General features: G+C 40.4%; 1 protein-coding gene across 1 annotated transcript in view; it reads right to left on the bottom strand.

Moving 5' to 3' along the window:
• The window catches only part of Pls3 (plastin 3), an 88,237-nt gene that overhangs the window by 10,312 nt on the left and 50,364 nt on the right, over nucleotides 1-27,561 (bottom strand). Inside the window, 11 exon segments of the mRNA XM_032890024.1 lie at nucleotides 394-589; nucleotides 2,161-2,256; nucleotides 2,513-2,539; nucleotides 3,491-3,633; nucleotides 4,644-4,809; nucleotides 5,565-5,620; nucleotides 5,623-5,645; nucleotides 7,701-7,833; nucleotides 8,262-8,391; nucleotides 17,655-17,719; nucleotides 17,722-17,817. Of these exon segments, the coding sequence (XP_032745915.1) occupies nucleotides 394-589; nucleotides 2,161-2,256; nucleotides 2,513-2,539; nucleotides 3,491-3,633; nucleotides 4,644-4,809; nucleotides 5,565-5,620; nucleotides 5,623-5,645; nucleotides 7,701-7,833; nucleotides 8,262-8,391; nucleotides 17,655-17,719; nucleotides 17,722-17,817 (1,131 nt within the window).

The raw sequence follows: 27,561 nt of genomic DNA, 5'->3' as shown, positions 1-27,561 counted from the left end.
TTCTTCGCTCAAAATCAATAAGGAGGTTTAAGACAAACAAAAAAGAGAGAAAGATATGGCACTAAACATTGGAGCCAAACATTTGTTTACTAAGTGTTCTCATGTCAGGTGACTCTGGATGTTCTAGTTTCTTTTGTAGCAGTGGCCATGCTAGGTAAGAGCTCTGGCACTGAGCCACATTCCCCCACTCCATTATTTTATTTGCATACTTTGCTTCCGTCACTACCTCCATCCAGCCGTTTCCAGTTCTCACTTAGCACGGCATCTGCTTCTAACAGATTCTTTCAAAAGCCAAATGGATAAAGCAACTCACTGGGCTGGAATGACATCATTGTGGCCTCTGGGGTTTTATGCTATAGACTGCACATGCGAATTTGAGGACCTTTGAGTTACCTTCTAGAAGAGTCCAATCAATATCCTGGTTCTCAGGTTTAGTTAGTGCTGGATATTTATTAAAGAGGTTGGCTACAAAGGCCAAGTTCAGTTTGGGGTTTCCGCTCACAACATCAGCCGGGGTAACGAACTGTCTGCAGCCTAATTTATCTGCTTGCTGAAGCATACTTTCGGCTCTCTTTAAATCATCTGTTTCCTGTTGAAGAAAATGAAGACATATTTTAAAGGCCATCATCTATATATGTATGTACTTATGTATGTATGTATGTATGTATGTATGTATGTATGTGTGTGTGTGTATGTGTGTACGTATGTATACAGATGTATATACACATATACACACATATTACATCTACAATCTAATCATAGGTTGGGTAAAGCATAGTTCTTTCAGCTAACACACCGTACTTAGAAAATTGGTTTTGAATGTTAAAAGGAGGCATGCAATATGTAGTACTTTTAAATTCCCCAAGGTGGCGCCAGAATACATCTAAGAACTGAATGAAGCATTCCATTGAGTTTAAGGCTCATGGCAAAGTGCAGGGGGAATGAAGCCATTACCCAACCTTTGAAGATTTAACTTCAAATATGGATAGTTTCAGAAAAACATTTTATTCTCAAAACAGCTTTTTTTTTTAAAAAAAAAAATCTCTCTCATTCCCAAATGCCTGAATAGAAGATGAAGGCATTTGGATCTCCTAGATCTGGAGTTAAAGGTTGGAAGCCTAAAAAGAGCCCTCTGCTAGAGCAGCAAGTACTTGGCTGAGCCATCTCTCCAGACCCTTAATTTTTTACTTAAAGAACATATCTGAAAAAAAGCTTGCAAGCATGGGCTTGGACTTAAAAGGGATGTTTGGGCTGGGTGGTTGTGGCACATGCTTTTAATCCTAGCACACAAGAGGTAGAGGCAGGTAGAGGCAGGCAGATCTCTGAGTTTAAGGCCAGCTTGGTCTACATATTGAGTTTCAGGACAACCCAGGGCTATGCAAAGAAACCCTGTCTTAAAAAAACTGAAAGGGGAGGAATGTTTGATAAAGTCTAAGACAGGTATATGCGGGTGAAAAGAGGTTTTGGGGGCAGACTGAAAGTGATGAGTAATATTTTGTAGGAATTTAAATGCTAAGGAGATAGACCAAATTCTAGAGCCAGTAGGGGAAGCCTGGATGGATTTTGGGGGATGACTCAAACATCATACAGGAAGGATTTGCTGTTGGGATGGATCATCTTAGTTGTCAACTCAGCTTGATTTCAAATGAACTTGGAGACGAACCTCTGAGCATGACTATAATTTTATTTCAAGAGGACAAGCTACCACAGATAGTTCACTTAATGCATAGACTAGCCCTTTACCCCTACCGTAGGGAGTAAGCTTCTTTCCCCATACTCTCTTTGAATGTTTATGTCATTCATAAAATCTACTACCATCAAAATTATGGAACTCATAAGTTATCAAAATAAATCAGGATACTTTCTCTTCTAAGAGTCACATGTATCAAATCCTCTAAAAAAAAACCTTAAAAGCGTCAACACCACACACCACTACATGAAGTTACATAAACATTTTGATAGAATTTATGCAAAATTATTTGGGTATGGGAACACAAAGCTTTAGACCCAATACATAGAAAACAGAGGCAGGTGGACTCTCTATGAGTCTAATACAAGCAGGTTATAGCACTACGTAGCAAGAGTTTGCCTCAATGAAACCAAAGGAAAAAAAAGAAACAATGGGAAAAGACTAGAATTTGAAAAGGCACGTATACTTACGTTGAAACCTGACATGTTAATATCTATCCGTGGTTCCCCTTCCTTCTGTCCTTTCGGTGCAATTTGATTGAGTAGATGGAAATAGGCTTTGGAATCCTACAAAAGAATCAAACATACCAGTGTAAGCACATTTACAAAGAGTAACTGCCTCTTACTGTCCCTTGTTGACGAGGACGTTTGGATCAGCTTTGGCGATAATATATGGCATTCTTCTCTGTCTTCTTATTTGAGATATTTCTCCCAGGAAAAGTCCATCTGTCTGGCTTTCCACCTCTCTTTGAGCTTGATTTTGTTCTGACTTTACAGTTTATTGATGCCATCAACCCAATAAAGCTATTAAGCATTTCTGTACCTTCACTGAATTACTGAAGTCAAGGAGCTTGACAAATAAACAAGCATGAAATAGAAGAGCAGAAATCCAGGAAGCATAGGGAAAGAGAAAATGGACACATTACAAAGCGAGACGGGTATCAACCTAAGGAAACAACACTTGCTATGTTAATTATATATTTAATTAAAACTTGAAATTTTGAAAAGCTTAAATGAGAAACACATATAGTTGGCAAGATAAAATTTAACCTTTTAAGATCAGAACTCACTTAACGAAACATTCTCGTCTTTCCCCCGTCTCCCAAAGTGATGGGGATTAAGGTTAAGGGTTCACATGGTCAATAAATCCAAGCATTCTTTGCTTTTCAAAAATATTCAAAGCAGGATTCCTAATAAACATTTCCACTGACTAGGCATTTCGGCATATGCCTGTATATAGTTTTTAGCCAGAGGCAGGAAGATTGCAGTTTTGAAGCCAGCCTGGTTGACACAAGCCGACCTGGGCTACAGAGTCAAATCACATTTGAAAAAACCATAATGGCCACAGTTAGTAGTGTGCTTGCCTTGAATGGAGGAAACCCTGGATTTAATCCTGAACACCCCACAAAATGTGACTACAGCATCTCACATCATCTTTAACTACATGGCAGACTTGAGGCCATGTTGGAACATAGGAGACCATTCTTTAGTAAACAAAAACAAAAGCAAACGACATCAGTGTATGGAAAAATAATCATCCAGCTATGGTGGTATCTCTCTGTATACCAGTGTTCAAAAGGCAGAAGAAGAATCACAGTAAGTTTGAGGCTAGCATTGTCTACAAAAGTCATGTCTAGTATAGCCTGAGCTACATAGCAAGACCTTATCTCAAAACATGAGAGACTTTTGTCTCTAATGGGCCTGGTGATAGCCTCTAATTTTTGTCTCTGATAAAATGGGATAAAAAAAATCTCTGAAGCCATCACATCTCCTCGAATGCTCTGGCCCTTTGCACAGTTACCTTGATGTCAGCACTGAAGTTGTTGATCTTTTGCCAGCCCGAGTTTTCCAGATGGAAGTTGGCCCATCTCAGCAGAAGCTCTTCTGGAGACAATTTCATAAGCTCCTCCAGAGTCTCACCATCTCGAAGCAAAGCCGCCAGTGCTTGTAGACAGAAATGCCTCAGTCAGTATATTGTGCGGTAGTGGTCATGTCAAGTGCTTGAGCACGCTCTTTCTCCCTTTCTCCTACCATTTTACTTTGAAACATTCCCATGCTGCCCCTAATCTCATGATCTTCCTGACTCAACCTCCCAAATGCTGGGATTACAGGCATGAGGCATCATACGTCATTTCAGTCTTTTGATATTTGGTAATAGAGACCTAACTTCCAGGTCCTCAAACTCTGGGCTAAAGACATGGCTCAGTAAGTAAAGGGCTTGCTGTGAAACCATGAGGACCCAGGTTCAACTGCTAGCACCCATGTGAAAAGCCAGATGTGGTAGCACAAGTCTGTACCCTTTAGAGCTGCAGAGGTGGAAGCAGGGGTGGGGTGGGGTGGAACATGTGCCAGTATCTGGGCTTTGCTGCCTAGTAATCTAGCCAAATTTGCAAGCTCCAGATTTAGTGCTAGACCTTGTCTCAAGAGTAGGCCTGGGGCTGGAGAGAAGAGGTTGGTAAACTGCTTGCAGTTTAAGTATGAAGACCAGGGGCTGGAGAGATGGCTCAGTGGTTAAGAGCACTGACTGCTCTTCCAGAGGTCCTGAGTTCAAATCCCAGCAACCACATGATGGCTCACAACCATCTGTAATGGGATCTGATGCCCTCTTCTGATGTGTCTGAGGACAGCTACAGTGTACTCATATAAATATAATAAGTAAATTAAAAAAAATACATGCGCACACACACAATTCTAAAGTGGAGAGAGATTAAGGAAGGCACTTAATAGCAACTTCTCTGTGTATTTTTGTCTTTAGAGAAAAATCCAATGTGAACTGTCATATTAGCTACAGATAAAGAACTGAGGTGTATGTACAGGTTGTTTTTCTGAATAGCTCTGGATTCATTCTAGTTTTTGTCTCCTCAACTCAGTTAAGTGCAAGCACGCCAGTTTTCATGAAGAGAAAGTAAAAATCAACAATATACATCTTTCAAAAAACAACTGTGTTCCATTACCTTCATTCCTGCTTAATTCAATGTCAGCAAACAGGCCAATCTTAATAATCTGCCAGAGCAGTCCCAAGACCAGATGAGGTTTCCCGGCGCGCAGATCTTCAGCACCAATGTTCACAACGTGACACCCAATGGCAGAAGCAGAGTTCAGGGCCAAGTTCAAGTTTTCCTGGAAGACAGCCAAATTATGCACTTCTTGACCTTTTTTTTTTTTCCACACCCAGTCCACCTCAGCCTTCACTGAAAATACTGCTCAGTTGAGAAATTAGCAGGAGGTATTAATTTCATCCACCCACATTTACAGAAAACAAATGGCAGAGGTGGGCAATAAGAAGCAAAGCGACAACAATCCTCAGCCTCTCTCGTAATCTTTGTGCAGAATTCTACAGGGAATGGACTTTTTCTTTTGATCTGGTTGCTTTGGAATTATGCCAATTCTAAAGGAAAAATGTCAAGTCACCAAAGTCAATATGGTGTTATTTTTTTCCAAAACTGCCTAAATTTGGAGTCCAACAGTATATGGCATAAATCCAGGTTCTAGAAATGACCAATCTATACATCTCAAGGTCACTCCTGCCTGATGGCACTTTGCTGTACTAATCTACTACTCATTCAGTGGAAAACCAAAAACGCTCCATCCTTTAAGCACACCAGCTAAGAAAGAGTTTGATCATTTTGTTCATTTTGGTGATATCTTAACTCAATAGGTAATGAAAGGAACACAGGGCTTTGAGTTCAAAAGTGCCAGTGTTAATTTCCAGCAAGCCCGGCAATCCTTTCGGAGTTCCAGCTCACTGAAACATCAATGATCATTCCACACTCGGAGCTGCTCTAAAGATTAAAGGCCAGCAAACAGAATACACGGTGTATGGCCTCTGTTTCAAATCACAGTTCGTGGAAGAGAGAATAGAGAACTCCTCACACCTGAATGATGAAGGGTGTAAGCTTCTTCTTATTGATTGCTCTCTGGTCAATTGTATGGGAACAGAAAGGTTGATCATTTTGCTGAAACAAACAAAAGTTGGTTTACTTTGAAAGAGTCCACAAAGTTCGGTGATATATTTCATTTTGTAGAGTGCTTACCTAGCATGTATGAGGTCATGGGTTCAGTGACCAGCACCACATAACTAGGACATGGAAAAGTATATATTCCCAGCACTAGAGCATGGAGGCAAAAGAATCAGGAGTTCGAGGCCATCCTGGACTACATATCAAGTTGAGGCTAGCTTGAGACATACGAAATCCTGTCTCTAACAACAACACTTTGATAAATCTTCATAAATGTTAAAGCTTATTATAAACTATCTTTCATGCAATATAAAAAATGCACTCAATCTGGGGCTGAAGAGATGGCCCAGGAGTTAAGAACATTACTGCTCTTGTAGAGGACCCAGGTTTGGCTCCTAGCACCTATACTGAACAGCTCACAACTGCCTGTTAACTCCAGTTTCAGGTGATTCACAGTTATGTGCACAAGGTGGTATACAGAAACCCATGAAGCTACACATAAAATAAAAAAAACAAAGTGTCACAGATGATGTTTATCACATTGACCACAAAATATATATGTCCAAACTGCAGATTAGATAAAATATGATGACATATTGGGATGCCCAGGTCTGAAAAAATTATTCATATTCCATATACATATATATACATACACACATATATATGTATGTATGTATGTATACACACAAACACATGCATACACACATAACCCAAATATAAGTTTTACTTTTTGGGATTTTTTTTGTGATGCTAAGGTTGTGAGGGTTTTTAATTTTGTTTTGTTTTGCTTTGCGTTGTTTTTTTTTCTTCCTTTTTTTTTTTTTTTTTTGGAGCTGGGGACCGAGCCCAGGGCCTTGCGCTTGCTAGGCAAGCGCTCTACCACTGAGCTAAATCCCCAACCCCTGTTGTTTTGTTTTAAGATAGGGTTTCTTTTTTTTTTTTTTAAATTTATTTATTATTATTACACTGTAGCTGTTTTCAGACACACCAGAAGAGGGCACCAGATCCCATTACAGATGGTTGTGAGCCACCATGTGGTTGCTGGGAATTGAACTCAGGACCTCTGGAAGAGCAGTCAGTGCTCTTAACCACTGAGCCATCTCTCCAGCCCTAAGATAGGGTTTCTATGTGTAGTCCTGGCTATCCACTTTGTGGACAAGGCTGGCCTTGAACTTATAGAGATCTGCCTGCCTCTGCCATCCAAGTGCTGGATTAAAGGTGTGTGCCATCACTGCCTGGCAGGTTAGCTCTGTTGTTGCTTTTTCTTCTTTCTTTTGTTTTTCTGTTCTTTCTGTCCTTCCTTCCTTCCTTCCTCCCTACCTTCCTTCCTTCCTTCCTTCTTTTTTATTTTGGGACAGGATCTCCCTGTCTCCTTGGCTGTCCTTGAACTCACAGATATTTGTCTGACCCCATTCCATGAGTGCTGGGACTACAGGCATATGCCCCCATGGGCTGAGTTTGGAAACCAAGGCCATGAACATGTAAAGGTTCTGACTATCTGGACCCCATCCACACAGCTACTGTGTGGGAAGCCTTACATAGGAACCCAGACTTCATAATGAGCTGATTTTAGAACAGTGTGGCAAAACCATCTCTGAGAACAAGAGCAGCAACAGACAAGTGATAATCTTACATCACTCCTGCCAAGATACTGCTGGTTCTGATGTACTAACGTGAGGAAAGCAGTTTTCAGAATCAGATCACTGGAGAGTTAGAACTGAAGGCTAGCCTCTTATTCTCCCTTTAGAAGTCAAGGTATTTCAGAATAGATAGTGACATACTTACATTTTTTTAAAAAAATGTAATGTTCTGCTTTCTCAGTAATAAGAAATTGGAAGCCAAAAATTCTACCCTATAAAAGAGGTCCCTACTCTGTGACTGACTTATACTTTTACACATAGATTTAGATATTAAATGAAAAAGACAAACCTGGGCAATTGATGCCCCCCCCCAGACATCAAACAGCCAAATAACCAAATACATAACCAAGTACAGTTATTCTGTGGAGATTATCTTTGGAGATCTGGATACAAAACAAAACTAGTCTCTTACCAGAGCACAATTCCGTCACCAACTGCTTTGAATAGGTCATCAGTATTTGGGTTCATGGGTATGACATGTCTGCAATCGGGATCATTTTCCAAAGCTTTGTTTATCCAATTAACGAAAGCATATTTTTCTTCCTCTAAAATTATATTAAGTAAGCAAGAAATCAGTTCATACTCTCCGTTAATCATTTGGCCCCAACCCTACACTTGTTGTGTAGTGCTGTTAAGAGATAATGCTTCACAATTATGTGGCCATCTTCTTTGAATACTCAGACGTGGAGGCAATCCAGTGGCCATTAGGGATTAATTAATATGCTAGTAGAAACGAAAGAACTGATCTTTAGGGAAGTTATAAAATATATAAAAATTGTATTTATATTATTGCACACCTCCACTGTAATGAAGATTATCATCACCCAACTTTCTGACAAATATGTGACCCAAGACCCAACAAGATCACTAAGACTCCTTAGTACATTTACTTAGAGAAACACGCTTTTTAGGGCTTCAGTCTATATCTGCCCAGTGTACTGTACTGACCCAAGTACACCCATGCCATGATTACCTGAGTAGGAATGCTGGGTTCCTTCACTGGACAACTCTGAAGTTCCTCCCAGAGCACAAATCCCTTCTTTCCTGTTGATGGCTTTGCGGAAGGTTTTAGCAATGTCACTGCTCTTTACCTCTTGGAAAATCTATCAATGAAAACAAGGCTGCAGATTCACACTTTTCAAGAGGACACAAGAACAAGCACATTGAACTCTGTTTTACCTGTCTGTCACCTACAGTGTTTTCCACAGGCAGTGAATGTTAAGGGGAAAACTGGCTTGGGTTTCTGCAATGCTACAGTACTGTTACTAAAGATGAAGCGTCAAGTTCACACACTCGCCAAAAGCATTCAGGGCTGCATGCATTGAATGCACTTTTAAGTGAAAAAACTTGCAGTTCCAAGGCACAGGTAAAACTGTTCATTCCCCATGGTGAAGCATAGCTTTGTTCTTTTCTCAGAGAGAAGAGGCTGATGGACAGCCCCTTCTTGAACCACGATTCTTAGCACACAGACAAAAATTTATGACTCGACCAAAAAACTATTTTGTGGTATGATGTGGTAGCTAAGAGTTTACTCAATCAAAAGCAACAGAGTAACAAAGGAAAAAAGTGTTATCCTGGTGGCAGAGATGATTCCCAAGGAGAGTAAGTATGATGTAGGCAATATTATTAATATTGTATAGTCTACTGCTCGATGAAGCAGATTCAACAAACTAGTCGAAAAAGGAAGAAAGAATGTAGACAACAAAGGCAAAGCATGGTGGGCACATTTGTATAGAGGCAAGAGGATCTATACAAGTTTGAGCCCTGCTACGAAAGGGGTTACTGGTTGCTAGGGCTGCATAGAAAATTTTTACCTCAAGAAAGAGCTGGCAGGAAACAGAACGATTGCAAGTTCGCGGCCACCTTGAACAAGACAGTGAGAACTTGTCTAAAAATAAAAATTAAAACTGGAAAATTTCACTAGGCAGTGGGCATGTACACCTTTAGTCCTAGCACTCTGGAGGCAGAGACAGACTGATCTCCAAATTCTAGGCCAGCCTGGTCTACCATGTGAGGTCTAAGACAGCTGGGACTATTACACAGAGAAACCCTGTCTTAAACAAACAAAACAAAAAAAGTGAAACTAGCGCTGTGTCCATGCAAGTGCCAGGGTTTTGACCTCAGTTATGTGAAGGAGATAGAAGAGGAAACATACTCATAAAGGGCTTTTTAATGATTGTCCTATTTGGGCTTCACTGCCCTTCGCAGAACCTGGATAATATGTTAATGTTTTCAAAAATAAGATTTCCCCTTTTAGAAAAGATTTATTTTTATTTCTTATGCATTGATGTTCTGTGTCCATATATGTCTGCGAAGGTGCCAGATCTCCTGGAACTGGAGCTACAGACAGTTGTAAGCTGCCATGTGGATGCTGGGAATCGAACCTGGGTCTTCTGGAAGAACAGACAGTGCTATTAACCACTGAGCCATCTCTCCAGCCCAAATGTAAGCTTTCTATACTGGTTTAATAATGTGAATGAATGAGCATCCTTAAAATCTGTCTCTATACTTCTGTTATTCTCAAATTTGTCTCCTTCCAAAATCTCCCCTGCTTACAACTTTCATGCTTCAATTTTTCACTGTCAACTACGAACAAGTCTGGCAACCTGCTAAACATTCTTTAAAACAAATTGAATCACTGTTGTTATGGCAGGGGCACACAAATGGAGGTTAGAGAACAATTTCGAGGAGTTGGTTCTCTCTGTCCATGTTTACATGCACTCTGGAGATCAAATTCAACTCAGCAGGCTTGCTACGCAATGCTTTACCCACTGAGCCATCGTTCAGGGTCCTGAAATTTTTGCTAAATGCCTTTTGAACCTCCCTTTAAATAGAAGCATAAACCAAAGAATGGCTGAAGAGAACATAGCCCATGTCAAAGTCTTTTAGTGCTGCTGACTCATAGACACTGTCACTCTCCTCCCTGGAAGAGGTCACCTTTAGTTGAAGTTCACAATGTACAGCCGTGCAGACTGGAATAGTCTAGCCTATGCAGGCTTCGGGCAAAGCCCTTTTGTAATCAATCCACTAAGAGAAAGGAACGTTTTTGTTGTTGGTTTGTTAGATCTACCGGCCTCTGCCTTCTCAAGGGCTGGGATTACATATGTGCCACCAAGCACAGCAAAACAGGGACTTTCTGTAATGGATAATTGTTATTCATTATCATAGTCATATCAACCCATCACCATTCTCAATCCCAACTTTGGTTCTCTAAACATACTATTGTTTAGGAAAATGCTGTGCAATTAGCTTTTAAAAATCAAGTTCCCTCTAGTTTTTTGCAGGTGTGTGTGTGTGTGTGTTTGTGTGTGTGTGTGTGTGTGTGTATGTTTGTGTGTGTGTATGTGTGGTGTAGTTTGAGACCAGGTTTCTCTGTGTAGCCCTGGCTATTCTGAAGTTATTTTGTAGACCAGGCTGGCCTCGAACTCAGAGATGTCCTGTCTCTGCCTTGTAAGTGTTGGGCTTCAATGTGTGCGCCACCCTGCACAGCACTTCCTCTAGTTTTAATGCTGTGCCCTCAAAAGTTGAAATTTCATGCTATACCCATAATGAGCCCCTGTCTCAAAAACAAAAGAAAAATAGTCTGGCCTGGTGACTCACTCAGGAGATTAAAGCAAGAGGATTGCCAGGACTTCAAAGCCTGCTTGGTTTACAGATTGTGACCCTTGCTTAGACAAAACAAAATGAAGAAAAAAAAAGAGTATCTGCTCAGACAAAAGTTAGTCTTCCTAATTGTGAACCACTCCGATTTGTAAAAAAACAAAACAAAAAAACTGTGGAATTAGACAGGTGTGCATTTCCTCATACCAAGCATACCAGTCACCACTGCCAGACCCGAACCTGTTTCAGCTTCAGAGGAAGACAGGAAGAGCTGTTTTTCTTGTTCTGTGTGCGTCTGCTTCGCACACCATGGTCTTCTAACAAATTAAGTTGTTTCAATGATCATGATTCTTGCTGAATGATAAATCCACTATATATATGAAGAGTGGAATAATGCAGTAAGAATATCGTGGGGGTAAAATATCCTACCTCTTTCATAATTATGGGAAACAGTGCTTGTAAATGATGCGGAAAGTCTAATTAAATTTGTTAGGTGTCTTTTTCTGTGGTGCTGATGACCGAATCTATATTTACCACTGAGCTATGTTCCAAATTCTCCATACCAAATATTTCTAAACACATTTCAGCCAACCTCAAATTTTGTTCCATAACATTTTGTTCTGTCTCTTAGTTTAATTCTTTTTTCTTTCCTTTTGTGAAACAAGATTGATTTATTATGCAGTGTTTTGCCTGCATGTATGCCTGCAAGCCAGAAGAGGGCGCCAGATGTCATAACTATTCTCTTTTATTATATATTTTATTTATTTACATTTCAGATGTTATCCTCTTTTCCGGTTTCCCCTCTGGAAACCCCCTATCTCATCCTCCCTCCCCCTGCTTCTATGAGGGTGCTGCTCCACCCACCCACTCCTACCTCTCAGCCCTGGCATTCCCCTATACTGGGGTATACTGGGGGTATCCAGCCTTCCCAGGACCAAGGGCCTCTTTTCCTATTGATAAGGCTACATATGCGGAGTCACGTGTCCCCTCAACACCATGTACACTCTTTAGTTGGTATTTTAGTCCCTGGGAGGTCGTGGGGGGGGTTAGTTGATAGAACTCTTTTCTTACGAAAATTAAGAGCATTGAAAATTTATACATCAAAGTCGACTAAACTGGACCCTCAGATGCTCCCAGAGACTGAGTCACCAACCAAAGAGCAAGCAAGCATGCTTTATACCTACACACCCTGCACATATGTAATAGATGAGCCACTTGGTTTTCATGGAGTTCCCCTAAGGACTGAAACAAAGGCTGTCCAAGAGCTTGTTGCATGCCTGTCTATCTTTGGATTCTCCACCCCTAAAGTATATATAACCTTGTCTGGCCTCAGTGGTAGAGGATGCCCCAAGTCCTGCAGCAACTTGATATATGGGGGAGAGGGTGGAGAGTGGGTAGGTGGGTGGGTGGTGGGGAGAGTGTGTGTGGGTGGTATTTGATACAGAGTCGGGGGCTTCGGGGAAGTTCAGATGGGGGAGGACTTGCTTGAGGGGTTCTGGGAGGAGAGGAAGGATTGATATTGGATCGTAAAGTGAATAAATACATTTAATGATATTAAAAAAAGAAAATTCCTATATCAGATTGGTTCACTACATGAACATCTGCATTTTTCTTTCTACTCAGGGAAGACGTTCCTGGATTGGATGACAAAACCATTGGGATATATATATATATATATATATATATATATATATATATATATATATTTTTTTTTTTTTCTTTTTTTGTTTTAACAGGCAACTCAGATATCAGAGCCCACACAAGACTGCACTCGGCTGCCCAGTGAATTTTTCCAAGGTTCACTTGTGATCCTAATGAGCTCTCTGTGCTTCGCTGTTTTCCCTCCTCGAGGACAAAGTTGTTTTATCACCTGGAGACAAATCCCTTGCATACACTCCTCAGAAGGCAATAGCCACTCTCATCCGATGCATCGTTTTTAGTTTCTTTGGTGGCATCCCTTCCAAAGCCACACCAACTTTCTCTCAAAATCTTCAGCAGACACTTAAGATCCTTTTGACCCCCAAAGTGAGTCCTGCAAAGGCCAAGCAGCCAGCCCAGAGCAACGCAGAGGCATATGACTTAAGAAGGAAAGATTTCAGAAAGAATTTGCAGAAAATATCGATTGCTTCTAGTATGGGGCTTGTTTCCAACATAGCTGGTTTGAATTTTTCCTTCCTGTGGAAATTGTTGCCGGCCTAAAGTTGGAAAAGAGCATGACTACATTTATTTTAAATAGGAGAAAATCAGAGAGGCGGGGAGGGAGAGGGGGAGGGGGAGGGAGAGGGGAGGGGAGAGAGAGAGGGGAGGGAGAAATACTAGTAAGGGGTTGGGAGTCCCACAGTTGCCACAGAGGCTGAGAGCAAGAAAATCCATTGAATCATTGAAGTTTGTCCAGTTGAGGTAACTTGGTGAGACCCTGGCTCAAAGGAATCAATCAATAAAAATAGAAATAATTATTTAAACTACCAAGAGCTGTGGAGCATTTACTCTGTGCCAAGCATCATTCTAAGTACTTTGCTATTTTTAAATGATTAATCCTGTGGACCGATTTTATTAGCAAAATGTTAAAGACTTATTACCACGATGTGAAAGCAAGTCTATCATTGTGAAAACAAGAAATCAACATGTAATCATCTCTGTTTAAAAATACATTGCCCCATTAGGCTTTCACAATCAAAGAAAGCAACTGTGTTAGTTTATAAGTATAAAACCCAGTGTTCTGTGTATATGGTTCAGTAGTAGAGCATGTGCAAATACAGCATGTTACCTAGCATGTGCACAGCCCCCGTGTTTAGGTCATTGAACACAATAAGTCAAAATAGGAAAAAAAATCAACATTTAAAAAGCCCAGTAGCACAGCATGACAGCAGATGCCTTTAATCCCAGCACTTGGGAGGCAGAGGCAGGCAGACCTCTGTGAGTGTGAGGCCAGCCTGGTCTACAGAGAGAGAGAGTTCCAGTAGGGTCTGAGTTCTTACACAGAGGAAATCTGCTTCAATAAACTAAAAATATGTAAGTAAACAAGACTAGTAACTTCAGTTCGTGATACTCAAAACAAAAACAATTATTAATTACAGTCCTAGCTTTGAAGTTTGTTTACAATATCTGGAGCCTCTTTTGTCCTTTATCTGTCCTTGAAAATTAATAGTGACTGGTATTCTTTGTAGCTTAGTTTACACTGCATACTGTTTTAAACTCTAATTCACATAAAAATACCAAACCTAGCCTGTGAGAACATGTGTCCTTTCTCTTCCCTTATACCAACAGCCAACGAGAGTTGCAGTCTCTGGTTCTTGTATACTTAAGCTTTGGTTCAATTTTCTTTGACACCTTGCAAAGTGTTAAATGAGCAGCAAAGCACATGAGAGTGGACAGCCATTTCAATGTCCCCTTTTTCTAACAGTCATGGCCGTAGTAACATGATGGTATATATGGGTCACTTTAACATCATTGGGATGTCCTTGGAGACCAGAAGAGGGCAATGGGTTTCCTGGTTGTTTGGGAGCTGGGAATGAAGTCTGGGATTTCTGGAGGAGTAGTTAGTGCTGCTGAGCCATTTCTCCAGGTCCCAGTCCAAGTGTCTTGATGAGCAGAGGACCGACTAGAAAAGACTTCTCACCCTCTAGACAATGCTGGCCAACTCACTTTCTCTTTCATACATGCTTGTTTCATGTTGAAGCAAGGCATCGAGGTCACCTTTTTAATTGCAGCAGGCGAGGCAGAGGTAGGTCCACTTCTGTTAGTTTGAGGACAGCCTTGTCAACATAGTTCCAGGACAGACAGGGCTACAGAGACAGATTCTCCTCAAACAAGAGAGAGTGGAAATCCTTCTAAATATAACTTTGACCTTAGATGTCCTCCTCAATTTTTAAAAAGTAGATTCTTCTTTTGTGGTTTTTATTTATTGATGTATATGAGTGCTGTCTTCCTGTATGCCTTGCACAACAGAAGAGGGTATCAGATCCCATCAGAAGGTTCTGGGCCACCATATGTGTACTGGGACCACTGTGCCCACTCTTCAGCCCCTCCTTCCTCTTTTACTCTAGAAAATCCCTGCTTTCCCCTAAATTATTATGCCTCTACTTTTAAAGTACATATTAAGTCAATGTTACTTTGTGACTTGAAAGCCACTAAATGATGTGTGGAAACTGCAGTCTTTAAAATATACAAAATTGAATGTTTTATCATGATTGTTCGTCGTAGACATGTTTATATATAATTTTGACCTCAACATTACTAGTTAGACTACAGATTCTAATAACTTTGGTTGCCTCTTTCTGGTGGTTAAAAACTCCTGGCTGTAAGTTATAGGAAAAGCAACTAGCCATGGTTCCCAACCACTCCGGCCTTCTTTAAATTCACAGTGACACATGCAAAGTACACACAGAGACATGCAAGTGCTGATATCACGAGTCACTTGTAACTTACTATCGAACACAGAATTCAAAGCAAACGCTTTAGCCATAACTGGAGACAGAAATGATGGGAGGAAATCAGTTTATCACCCAAAATAGCAAGAACTGTGTAAGTATGATAATAGTACACATCTGTAGTTTTCAGTACTGACCACCCCCCCATATCTGACAAGTCTATTTGGTTTTAAGAAATCATATATATGGGGTTGGGGATTTAGCTCAGTGGTAGAGCCCTTGCCTAGGAAGCGCAAGGCCCTGGGTTCGGTCCCCAGCTCCGAAAATAAAGGGAAAAAAAAAAAAGAAATCATATATATATATGTGTGTGTGTGTGTGTGTGTGTGTGTGTGTGTGTGTGTGTATTTGGTGTTTTGCCTGCATGTATGTCTGCATGAGGGTTCTATCCTGGAGTTACAGACAGTTGAGAGCTGCCATGTGGGTGGTGGTACTTGAACTTGGGTCCTCTGGAAGAGCAATCTGTGCTCTCCACCACTGTGCCATCTCTCCAGCCCTATGTAGTCTATTTGTTTCCTAACCATATGGTGTGTACTTTGCGTTAGCTCTGCTCAGAGGGAACATATCTGAATTTCAGTTGTCATATTGAGTCATGGTAACTGATGAGAGCATTCACTATAACAGCAGATATGTTGGTGCCAAGATGAAGTATGAAAAGGAAGACAGGCATGCTGGGAAGTTGGTGACAAATATGAAACACTGATTCCTAGTTTGCAGTATATTGAAAGCAAGGCCTAACAAGATCTACTGAAATTCAGGCTTAAAATAATCACGAATAGTCAGGCAGTGTAGTATGCTCCTGCAATCCTAGCACTCGGGATGCTGAGGCAGAAAGACATCATAAACTGGAGGCCAGTTGGAGCTACACGGCCAAAGGTAGTCTTAAAAACCAAGGCAATCAATAAATAGTAACACCCACAAGATCTTAAAGTAGGCTAAGTAAGGCAGTACACGCCTTTCTCCCTCGGCTCTCAGGAGGTCAAAGCAAGATGATCATGATTTTAAAGTCAGACTGTCTCAGAAAACAAACTAAACTAAACATACCCTAACACAAGCAAAAACAACACCCCAAACATGCATGTTTCTTATCCGAGGCAAGGTCTCTCTTTGCAGCAGTGGGTGGCCTGGAACTTGCTCTGTAGATCAATCTTGCCTTGAACTCAATCACAAGAGTTCAGTGAATACCTCTGACTTGATGAAAAAGGTATGTACCACCATGTCTGCCTTTAGGGTGCTTTTTCCAATTATTCTTTCTCCCTGTGAGACAGGGCTTCCGTGTCTGGCTTTTGCTGTTGTAGAATTAGCTCTGTAGAACAGGCTGGCCTTGAACTCACAGAGCTCTGCTTACCTCTTTCTCCTAAATCCTGGGATTCAAATCATAAGCCACCAGTGTTCTGGTTTACAGGATGTGTCCTACTTATGTGCAGTGCCTAGGGATTCTAGAAGTGGGTGCCATATCCTGTGCCACTGGAATCACAGTTCTAAACCTCCATTTCAATTGAACCAAGGTACTCTGGAAGAGCAGCTAGTACTCTTAAATGTTAAGCTCTCTTTGCAACCCCTTAAGGGTGTTCTTAACTGAGAGAAACAGTAACAGCTATTTAAAACGTCATCATGCAATAATTTAACAAATCTAGACTGAACATCTATAATTCACAAAAACCTTGGCTGTAATTCTGGCAGCTAAAATAGTTATATCTTGATAAAGAACCACATGTATGTCAGCCATGCTATAGGAACCGAACTAAACGCTTACAGGGGAGAAGTATTATGAAATCAGCCATGAACCTTGAGGAATAATTGATGACACTAGACAAGGAACAAAGTTGTAAATGCCTCTCCAGACAAACTGAAAAAATATCCTTCTACCTTTTAATCATCCATACGTTCGCCCTGGGGGAAAAGGGACAGTTAAATAACAGTATAGTGTATGGGGGTGAGAAAACATCCAAAAGTTCAGCTCAGGAAACTTCTAAAACTGAGTCATATGGTATCAGTAAACTCATGTAGCCCAATCTTATACAGAAAAAAAGAAAGAGTGCCTCAAAGCTGTTATTGAGTATCTTGAGAAGTACCCTCTAAAGATGCCCCAAAGGAGATTGTTTCTGCATACTGTGAACATTGTGCTATACTTTGTTTTTTCAATGTACCTTTTTTGATATCTTGTTAAGTATTCTAATAGCTGGAGCATTTAAATTTTGTAGTCAGAATGACAAAAATGTTACAAGGTACCAGAGCATTAACATATTGTTAACCATTCAATGCAACAGTATTTTAAGATTGCCAGTATACAGTGGAACAACAATGACTTTAAACAATCAGACTTTTCGCATACTTACATAAACAAATTCATTAAAGCTTATCTTCCCATCTTTATTTCTGTCGCCATCCAGCATGAGTTTTGAATAATTTCTCTCACTTTATATCCGGGCAATGGCATATTCGCTTCCTTGAAAAGCTCATGAAGTTCATAGTCGCAAATGAATCCATTGCTGTTGAGATCTTCATAAAAAGGAACAGAAAACCGCCAAAAAAAAAACAAAAATATTAGAAAAGATTAGAAATCCAATTGTAAGACTATCATCACTTTACAGGCCTGCCTAATTACAGTATTATTTTTTATTCTTTGAAATCTAAGGATGTGTGGAAGAGGAATGTATATTTTTACTGAAAGGGTAATGTTTTATTTATATCATGTATCTGATACTTTTAAAAATGTCTACAAAGCTTTATTTAAAAACAACATCCCTGAATATAAGAAACTATAGTTTCTAAGGTATTATTAAATCATAGCCTCACCGAGAACTCTTCTTAGAACCCAAAGTGCCCCAGAATGTCTGGCCTTACGGGTCCCACATTCTAACCTCAGTGCAAACTGAGCCTTGTGACTGTGAGGCACAGAACCATAGGACAGTGCACCATAGGACAGTGCACCATAGGACAATGCACCATACGACAGTGCACCATATGACAATGCACCATAGGACAATGCACCATAGGACAATGCACCATACAACAATGCACCATAGGACAGTGCACCATAGGACAATGCACCGTGCAACAATGCACCATAGGACAATACACCGTAGGACAATGCACCAAACGACAGTGCACCATAGGACAATGTACCATATGACAGTGCACCATAGGACAATGCACCATACGACAGTGCACCATAGGACAATGCACCGTAGGACAGTGCATCGTAGGACACTGCACCATACGACAATGCAAATGGACCTTCGATGAAAACTGAAGTGGAGAAGAGGGTTGGAGCAGCAGCCATTCCTCTGCACGCAGGCAGGGAATTGAGGAGTATCTGCACGATTCTGCATGTGTTCCTGAGACTGAGTATCAGTCTAGAACTTGGGTTAGTCTAGAACTCGCAGTGACTTGTGCTGATATCTCTGTCTCAGCCTTGTATGTGTTGGGATGACAGCTGTGCACCCAACAACCAGCTCTGGCTGAGGATGTCTCTGACTGCCATATCTGAATGGGGAGAAGGTGCTCCTGGCATCCAGTGGGTCGAGAGCAAGGACCCCACGAAATCTCCAGCAATACATCACATATGACACACCCTTGGCCACTAGGCAGCACAGACTGGTGCAGCTCAACATATAAGCGGCCCTGAGGTTGAGTAACTCTGGGTTATAATGAGATTGTGGGGGCTACTGTTCAGACAGAATAGTAAGGACCGCCATTATGCAGACAGAATAGTCAAGGACGGCCATTGTACGAGAGCTTCATTTGAATATAGACTTGTGTGAGACAAAGGCAGACACCAGGATTGAGCGACTTCAAGTAGGGGAAAGAGCTCTCACCATATGTGATGTGGATGTGCATGCCCTGTGCTCTAGGAACAGCAGAGGTTTAGCATCCTTCAGCACAGTGAGCAAAGGGGAAAGAGGCCATTCAGTGGCTCCTGCACATTCTTCTGGGTTGCAGTACAGACTTTGGATGTTTTTATGACGTGAACTAAGTGTGACTTGCAGCAGTTAACTTTGGGACAACCTCTAAAATATTAACTGTGTTGTGTCTGCACTTTTATTTGGCAGTTTGAGCTTGAGACAGGGTCTTACTCTTATAGTTCTGGCTGGCCTTGTAACCTACAGAGATCCTTGCGCTTCTGCTCCCCCAAATGCTGAGATTATAGGTACATGACACATGCAAAGTTATGAATTATCTCTGACCAATTTACCAGTTATATGAAGGTGTGTGTGTGTGTGTGTGTGTGTGTGTGTGTGTGTGTGTGTGTGTGTGTGTGTGTGTGTGTGTGACAGGATCAGGATCCTGGCATTACATGGTATATCTTTACATTCTTTCTGATCTTTGCATTGGTAAGAATTTAACCAGGGCTTTATGGATGCTAAATACAAGCTCCATTACTCCACCCCAAGCTCTAGAGTCAAATGCTCTAAAATACTGTACAGACTAATTCTTGGACACTAACTGGAGGAAGAATGCTCTAATGATGCCACAATGTAAACAGGATTGGCATCTATTGAGAAAATACAGGGAGGGAGCCAAGTAGAACTGATGAAAGGACGGTGACACAATGATACACAATATCTCCCCCCACCACCTCATAGATGAGCTTTTTCAAAACAGAACTAAATAGCAAAGACCAAAAATTACAGAACAAGTACCCCAAAAAGACAAAATGCCAGTTCATCACGAAACTAAAACGGGATGGAAATATCTCTCAGATAACATTTAATCTCACTCCCTTTGTTCTAATCCTGTCCCCACACAACAACCATCTGATCTGTAATTTGGTTTTCTAAGTGACCAAAGCCATCTGTCAAAGACACTAAGCTGAACCTTAATAAAAGAAGACACATCAGTCAGAACCTACTGTTCTCCACTTGAACCAATGGCTTTGCGAATTTTTGTACAACTTTAATTCCTGAGGACATTTATCCTTCATAATTTTTGTGTTTAGACTGTGTATCATCTAGCCAGGCAATGGTGGTGCACAACTTTAATGCCAACACTAGGGAGGCAGAGGCATTTGGATCCCCGTGAAGCCAGCCTGATCTACAGAGAGAGGCCCAGGACAGCCAGGGGCTACACAGAGAAACCAAGTCATAAAAATAAAAATGAGGGGTTGGGGATTTATCTCAGTGGTAGAGCGCTTGCCTAGGAAGGGCAAGGCCCTGGGTTCGGTCCCCAGTTTCAAAAAAAAAAAAAAGAACCAAAATAAATAAATAAATAAATAAATAAATAAATAAATAAATAAATAAAAAATAAAAATGAGGTGGGGGGGAGATATTGTGTATCATTGTGTCACCGTCCTTTCATCAGTTCTACTTGGCTCCCTCCCTGTATTTTCTCAATAGATGCCAATCCTGTTTACATTGTGGCATTTTGGCGCTCGTATCAGCCAATCACAACAGGCCTTTCTTAGGACTGGACTGGAAGGGAACAATTTCAATGTCATTAAGAAGTCAGAGAGAGCCAGAAAATGGCATCAGCTAACAATTAATTTTACAAAACCTCCCAGCTGGTAAAGTCCTTACAAGGCACAAAACAGTGTGTAATTATTTTCAAAGCATTTCATGCTGATTTTATTTCCAGTCTCCGGTTTAAAAAGACAGAACTGAAACATAGCAGTACATTCCTGAAGCAGTGACAGTGACCTGACCTGTTGGAAAAAGGAGGGAGTACATGCTGGTTTCACCAGAATCCATCCTACCCGTAACGCAATTCACCGAAAGCTAAGACCACGTTTAATGGTGAACTTTTCCATTCTGAATTTGATATGAACGTAACAGTTTAATCATATGAGCATCTAAGAAGCAGGCCCAGATCAAAAGCAGTTTTAACTGGAAACTAAAACTGCAATCAGCAGGCGCGGTGGTAGCGCTTTCTTTGCTCGTTAAAGTTGCCAACATTCTGGAACCCATTTCTGCCTCATTCACTGCTTCTAACTATGCACTGGCAGGAGGCGGAAGAGGCTTTGTATTGGAAGACTCATCTCTTCTGCTATCCCATTCTCTAACGTCTGATTAAAATAATAAATGATTTACACACAGCTTGTGTTTTCCACAACAGTCAAGCATTGTAGTTCTGAAAATAAGATTATTATGGGTAGAGTAACATGCCATAGGCGGGAAAAAAGGAATGCTATCTAGCTGCCAAACCATGTGCTTGCATAAAGTAATGAGCTAACATTTAACAAATACACCAAGTTTATTTAAAAAAAACAAACACTGAAAAATATTATACTTGAACAAAATCACTAGGAGGCACTCAAGTTTGTACTAGACAGAATCATCTTTCAGTCTAGTTGCTGAATTCATCAGAAACGAACCAACTGTTGGTTACAAAGAATTCACTCTCCATCTGTCTCTCTGTGCTTCAAATGACACATGTAGAGTCCCATCTGCACTTTGTTTTAAAGGAAATCTTATTATTCTCTTTTTTTTTTACCCAGTATTAGTTTAAATGGCGTTTATTTCCTTTCCACACCCTCCCCCAAGTAACCTCAAAGTAAATAAACTTATGTTCCTGCAGAAGTTTGAATCACACCAAGAATGCATATCCTTAAAAGGAAATGTTTTCCCTCCCCTTGCATCCTGTTATTTAAGCTATTTTAAGTCCTTGTCTGGAGAAGGCTGAGCCAGAATTCAAGTGGTTTTTATGTTGGCCGCTGTTTTACACTGCCCTTGCCTAGGTGGTATGCATTGTAACCCATGCCTTCCAAAGCATCTTTTAAGGTGTTACTTTTGTGTTCTAAATCTAACAGTAAGAAAAACGAGGATTTCCTTTGACCCTCAGGGGAGTGTGTGTGTGTGTGTGTGTGTGTGTGTGTGTGTGTGTGTCTTTTACTCTTCTTGAGACTGTCTAAATATGGTGTTTTTCTAGAAAAGAAGTTGCAACTGTGTGCCTTCATATAAGGCATCTACATTAACCCATTGTGGACAGTGCTCATTACAATTTAACACAAGAGACATACAGTTTTTTTTTTTTTAAAAGGCTGGAATTGAAAAGTCTAGGTTCCCTTAACTAATATATTCTCAAAACTTTTTAAATAAAAGAAATTGATAGAGAAGTTAAGTGCATAACAATGGTCTTAGAGAAACATGCACGATGTTGAGTGCATATAAAATCATTGATTTAAAGGCTTGACCACAGGCTGGAGAGATGGTTCAGTATCTAAGAGTACTGGTTGCTCTTGCAGAGAACTCAGTTTTACCTCCCAGCACCCCACTGGGAGGTTGAAATCATTCAGGACTTTTGTTCCAAGGAATCTGACACCCCTTTCTGACCTCTGAAGGTACCAGACACACATGTGGCACACAAACACACATGCAGGGAAAACACAGAAAATAAAATTAATAAATCTACCAATAATTTTTCTAACACTACTGGTCAAAAGACTTTTACAGGAGCCTATATACATGTATTTTATTTATTACCCCCTGAGATCTAAGTAGTAAAGCCGAGCTTTCATTAGCTATTAAAGTGTAAAAACTTAGCTGGACAGTGCTTGTGGGCACTTTCAATGCTAGCACTTAGGAGGCAGAGGCAGGCCAATCTCTGAGTTCTGGGCTGTTCTGATCTACAGAGCAAGTTCCAGGATGGTCATGACTACACAGAGAAGCCCTGTCTTGAAAAAAAAAAAAAAACAAGGAATGGCTGCTACTAATTATCTTCAGATGTGTATCTAACCCTGGGCTCAGTGTCTACTTCCTGAGGTAACCTAGTTCAACGAACACGAGGTGGATATTTAATGAGTTCCATTTAAGGATATTCTAGAACTTGCTAATTAGTACTCTATATTGGACATTCAGGAGTGGACCCCCAAAAGTGGTGTTCACCTAGATTTGAACACTGGACCAGTGTAGAAGGTCAGGACTGGATATTCAGAAATGTTTATAATCTCTCTCTCTCTCTCTCTCTCTCTCTCTCTCTCTCTCTGTGTGTGTGTGTGTGTATGTGTGTGTGTGTGTGTGTGTGTGTGTGTGTTTGGTGAATGCCCAGTTGCTTCTATATACTAACGAACACCTCCACAACTTCCTGACAAAACTCGCCTGCTAGTTTTTATATTTTTCTATTTTTAGGTACAATTAAACAAATCTGCAGTGGTGCAGTTTCTTTCAACACTGAAAGGAAACTGGATGAAACTGCCATTTTTTGTGGCATTGTGATGTGCTTTCTATACTACAGAATATCAAGTAATTGGAAACAGTTCCATGTTCTGGACTAAGAGAAACCTGGTACAGTTAAAATCACCATAACCAAAATGTTTTGGCTTCTTTTGGTGGGAACCTCAAAGAATGCACCCATACTATTCCTGTCATTTAAGTAACCCCAGTATTCTTGTGTTTCAAAAATCCTGACTTTCATGTTTACAAAAGTTTACTAGAATCTGCTTGTGGAAGAAGAAAAAAAGTCATATTTATGACTATTCTTTATAGATATGTCCTGGTTGTAATTATGTGTGTGTCTGTTGTGGGGAATGCATACATGGGATTGCAGCTGTCCACAGAGTTCAGAAGAGCGTGTTTGATCTGGACTTGGAGTGGTAGAGGTTTTAAGCCCCCTATGTGAGTTCTTAGAATTGAACAAAGTTCTATTGCAAGAGTAGCCATATACACTGAGACAATTTTCCAGCTCTCCAAAGTCCTATTTTTAAGGAAGTGGTTGCAGGACCAATGTCAAACTGAGAGTATTTTAAGTCACCCGAAATTCATTAATGAAGGGAAGTAACAATACAAAATTAAAGTCTTACAATAAAAAAGACATCTTGTATCTGGTAAACATTCTCTTTGTAAATGAATACATAAAATGAAAACAAAAATTACATACACCCATATTGGGTTTTCAAGACAGGGTTTCTCTGTGTGTACCTCTGGCTGTTCTGAGACTCCTTAAGTATACAAGGATAGCCTCAAACAGAGATTCACCTGCTTCTGCCTTTCCAGTACTAGGCTTAAACCATGTACTGCCACCACCCCAAAAAAAAGGAAAACTATATCCCCTCCCACCCCACCCACTCTCTCCTAGTTTTTTGGTATTTTTTTGTTTTGTTTTGTTTTGTTTTTTTTAACTCAGGGTTGGCCTTGAACTGTCAAAGATGTGCCCAAGTAGTGGGATTAGAAGTACGTGTCACCATTTCTGTCTTAAAAAAATACAGAGTCAGGGTTTCCCTATCTAGCCTTGGCTAGCCCTGTTCTGTTGAGATCTTCTTCATTCAGCAACCCTAGTGCAAGGATTATAGACTTCAAGAATCCTTGGCAGGCCCCAACATACTAAGCTGCATTCTCTTTAGAATAGAATCACACAGGATATCAGTATTTAAATTAAAACAGAAACATTTTGTGTTGGGGGAAGGGTGGCACTAAGGTTTCCACTAACCCTGAGACAATTGTTGGCATAATTAAAATAATTGCATATGATTAGAGCTGAACCATAAGCAGGTGCAAGGAGCTAGTGAAAGAACTTTAAATACTAATACTCAATTTATTGCTGGTAAAGAGAGTTTCAAAGCACTATTAATTGACTGAACAAACCCTGTGATTAGTCGTGATTACAGAGATTTTCTCTGCCCACTGTGATTTTGCTGAATTTCTAAGTAGATAATCAAGGCTATTACTGTTAATAGATGAGGAAAATGATTTCCATATTTTGTCACAAATGAAGTGAGACCAAGTAGCTCTCTCTGCTCTCCTTTACCACACAGAGTAGGGAAGAATCATCATCGCCAGGGAAATAACGTTCTAGAGCTTTGTTTAATAAATAAGGGATCCTTAAATTAAAAAAAAAATAGTTCCATAACACCTTTGAGACCTGCCTGAGGGCTTCGTATCCAATGCCATGTAAAAGGTTTGTAGGAAAAAAAGGAGTCGGGTGAGCTTTTCAGTGAGTTTCTGAATGGTAGAGTCTGCACATGCATTTCCCACACAAAGTATCCCACTCCCACGGACACATACACATTCACCCACACAGACACCCCACCCCTGCTTTTATGTGCTTCAGTGGAATGGCCAAAAAAACCTTAATAATAAATTCTTTGTAGCAAAGACCCTTTGAGTGTACAATTGAAAATGGTAAAATCCCAGTACATCAAAGACTGTGTTTCCTTGATATTCAAGTAATTAAATATTCATCGAGAACCTAACACGTGGGCCATCTGCACTAGGTATTTAGAGGAGAAATACAAAAGAGTATTAATAAGAATGGCAGAAATGGGGTTGGGGATTTAGCTCAGTGGTAGAGCGCTTGCCTAGGAAGCGCAAAACCCTGGGTTCGGTCCCCAGATCCGAAAAAAAAAACCAAAAAAAAAAAAAAAAAAAAAAAGAATCGTTGAGGGACAGGTTGTTTATTAGTAAGGGGTTGTATAGTGAAACCTGTGTCTGGGAAGGGTTTCAGTAGCTCTTACGGTCCTATCTCCTGCCTATGCAATGCAAAGACTCACACAGTGATGCAGTTTTGTTTTTGTTGATGTTCTGAATTTTTTCAGTAAAAACTGTAACCTAATGGTTCTCAACCTGTGGGTGGTGACCTCTTTGGGGTGTCTGACCCTTTCACAGGGGGTGCATATCAGATATCCTGCATACCATCTATTTACATTACAACTCATAAGGGTAGCAAAATTCTATTTATGAAGTAGCAATGAAATAATTTTATGGTTGGGGTTGTCACTAGGCCATGAGGAAATGTATTACAGGGTCAAGCATTAGGAAGATTAAGAACCACTGTTCTAATTGATCCTTCCCTTGCTAAGTATAATCTAACCCTGTTCTCACTATGGCAATAATTGGTCAATTCTCTATCATTATGTCTTAGCAAAGCAGTTATTCTGCTAAGTCATAAAAAGTACTCCAAGTTCCATTTAGTAAGTCACATATCATTCAACGTTAATTTCAAAGAAACAGTGAACGTAAATATTTCCAAGAGGCAATACATGAAGTCAAGGCCTTCTTTCATAGTGAGGAAGCAATGCAGCATTAGCGAGTCATGGTCCCTGCACAGAAACCAACTACACTGTTCCTACCACTGACAGATGAATGGAAACAAAAGACAAGGGTGAGAGAAAATACGCTTCGAAAACAATTATGGCAAGAACAGTTCTAAAGGGACAAAAGGGAAAAAATAATAAAAAATAACACCACCGCGTATGACCAAAGACTCATTTTCTCGTTTTCATCAATGGACTATTTCACCTATGTACTTCCATTCTCCCAGTGAGTCATATGTGCAGCAAGTTATTATACTGCTTTGCAAAATATACACACATAAAATGATGATTCAGAACAATTTAAGCTTTTCTATCTAGACTTATGATAGGATATGAATAGCCACTCTAGCTGGGGCATTATTATTCTCCTCAGGGTATGTGGTTTCTATTAATATAAATGCTGTTATAGAAATTAGGTTCATACGTAGGTATGTAGCTCAGTTGGCGAAGCATTTGCCTAGCATGCACGAAGGCTTGGTCCTTGAATAAGAATGCCCTCCCCTAGACTCATGTGTAGTATTTTTGCCCATAGGGAGTGACACTAAGGGTATATGGCCCTGTAGGAGTAGGTGTGGCCTTGTTGGAGGGCAGGCTTCAAGGTATTAGATGCCCAGGGTATGCTCAGTATGATACACAGTCTCCTTCTGGTGCCTGTAGATCAAGATGTAGAACTCACAACTGCATCTCCAGCACAATGTCTGTCTGCATGCCATCCACCCTGTCATAACAGTAATGGACTAAACCTCTGAACTATAAGCCGCCGCCAACTCAATGTCTGTTTTTTTAGTAAGAGTTGTTGAGGTCATGGTGTCTCTTCATAGGAATAAAATCCTAAGACAGGTGCTAATGCCTTTAATCTTAGCACTACGGAGGTGGACGAAGGGGAAGAAGAGTTCAACGTCATCATGGGCTATTTGGAATCAATCTGAAGACCAACCTGGTGTAAAAGAGACTGTCTCAAAAATGACAGACTGACTGGCTGACTGACTGACTGACTGACTGAATGAATGAATGAATGAATCAAAAGGGAACGTAGACAGGTATCTTTTTAAATTTTATATTAATAGGAATTTTAACATCAGTTTCAGAGTAGTTCTGATTTAAATAACAAACCATTATACTCTAACTTTACTCCCTTTAGTTTGGGTTTACCTTAAGCCAGGGGTTTTCAACCTTTCTAATAGAGAAACGCTTTTAATGGAGTTCCTCATGTTGGGTGACCACCAACTATCAAATTGTTTTCGTTGCTACTTCATTATTGTACCTTTGCTACTGTAATG

Source organism: Rattus rattus, chromosome X, assembly GCF_011064425.1.
Source record: "Rattus rattus isolate New Zealand chromosome X, Rrattus_CSIRO_v1, whole genome shotgun sequence".
In the NCBI taxonomy this organism is placed as follows: Eukaryota; Metazoa; Chordata; class Mammalia; order Rodentia; family Muridae; genus Rattus; species Rattus rattus.
Note: the sequence above shows the minus strand (reverse complement) of the source record. Positions and strands in the feature narration are given on the sequence as shown.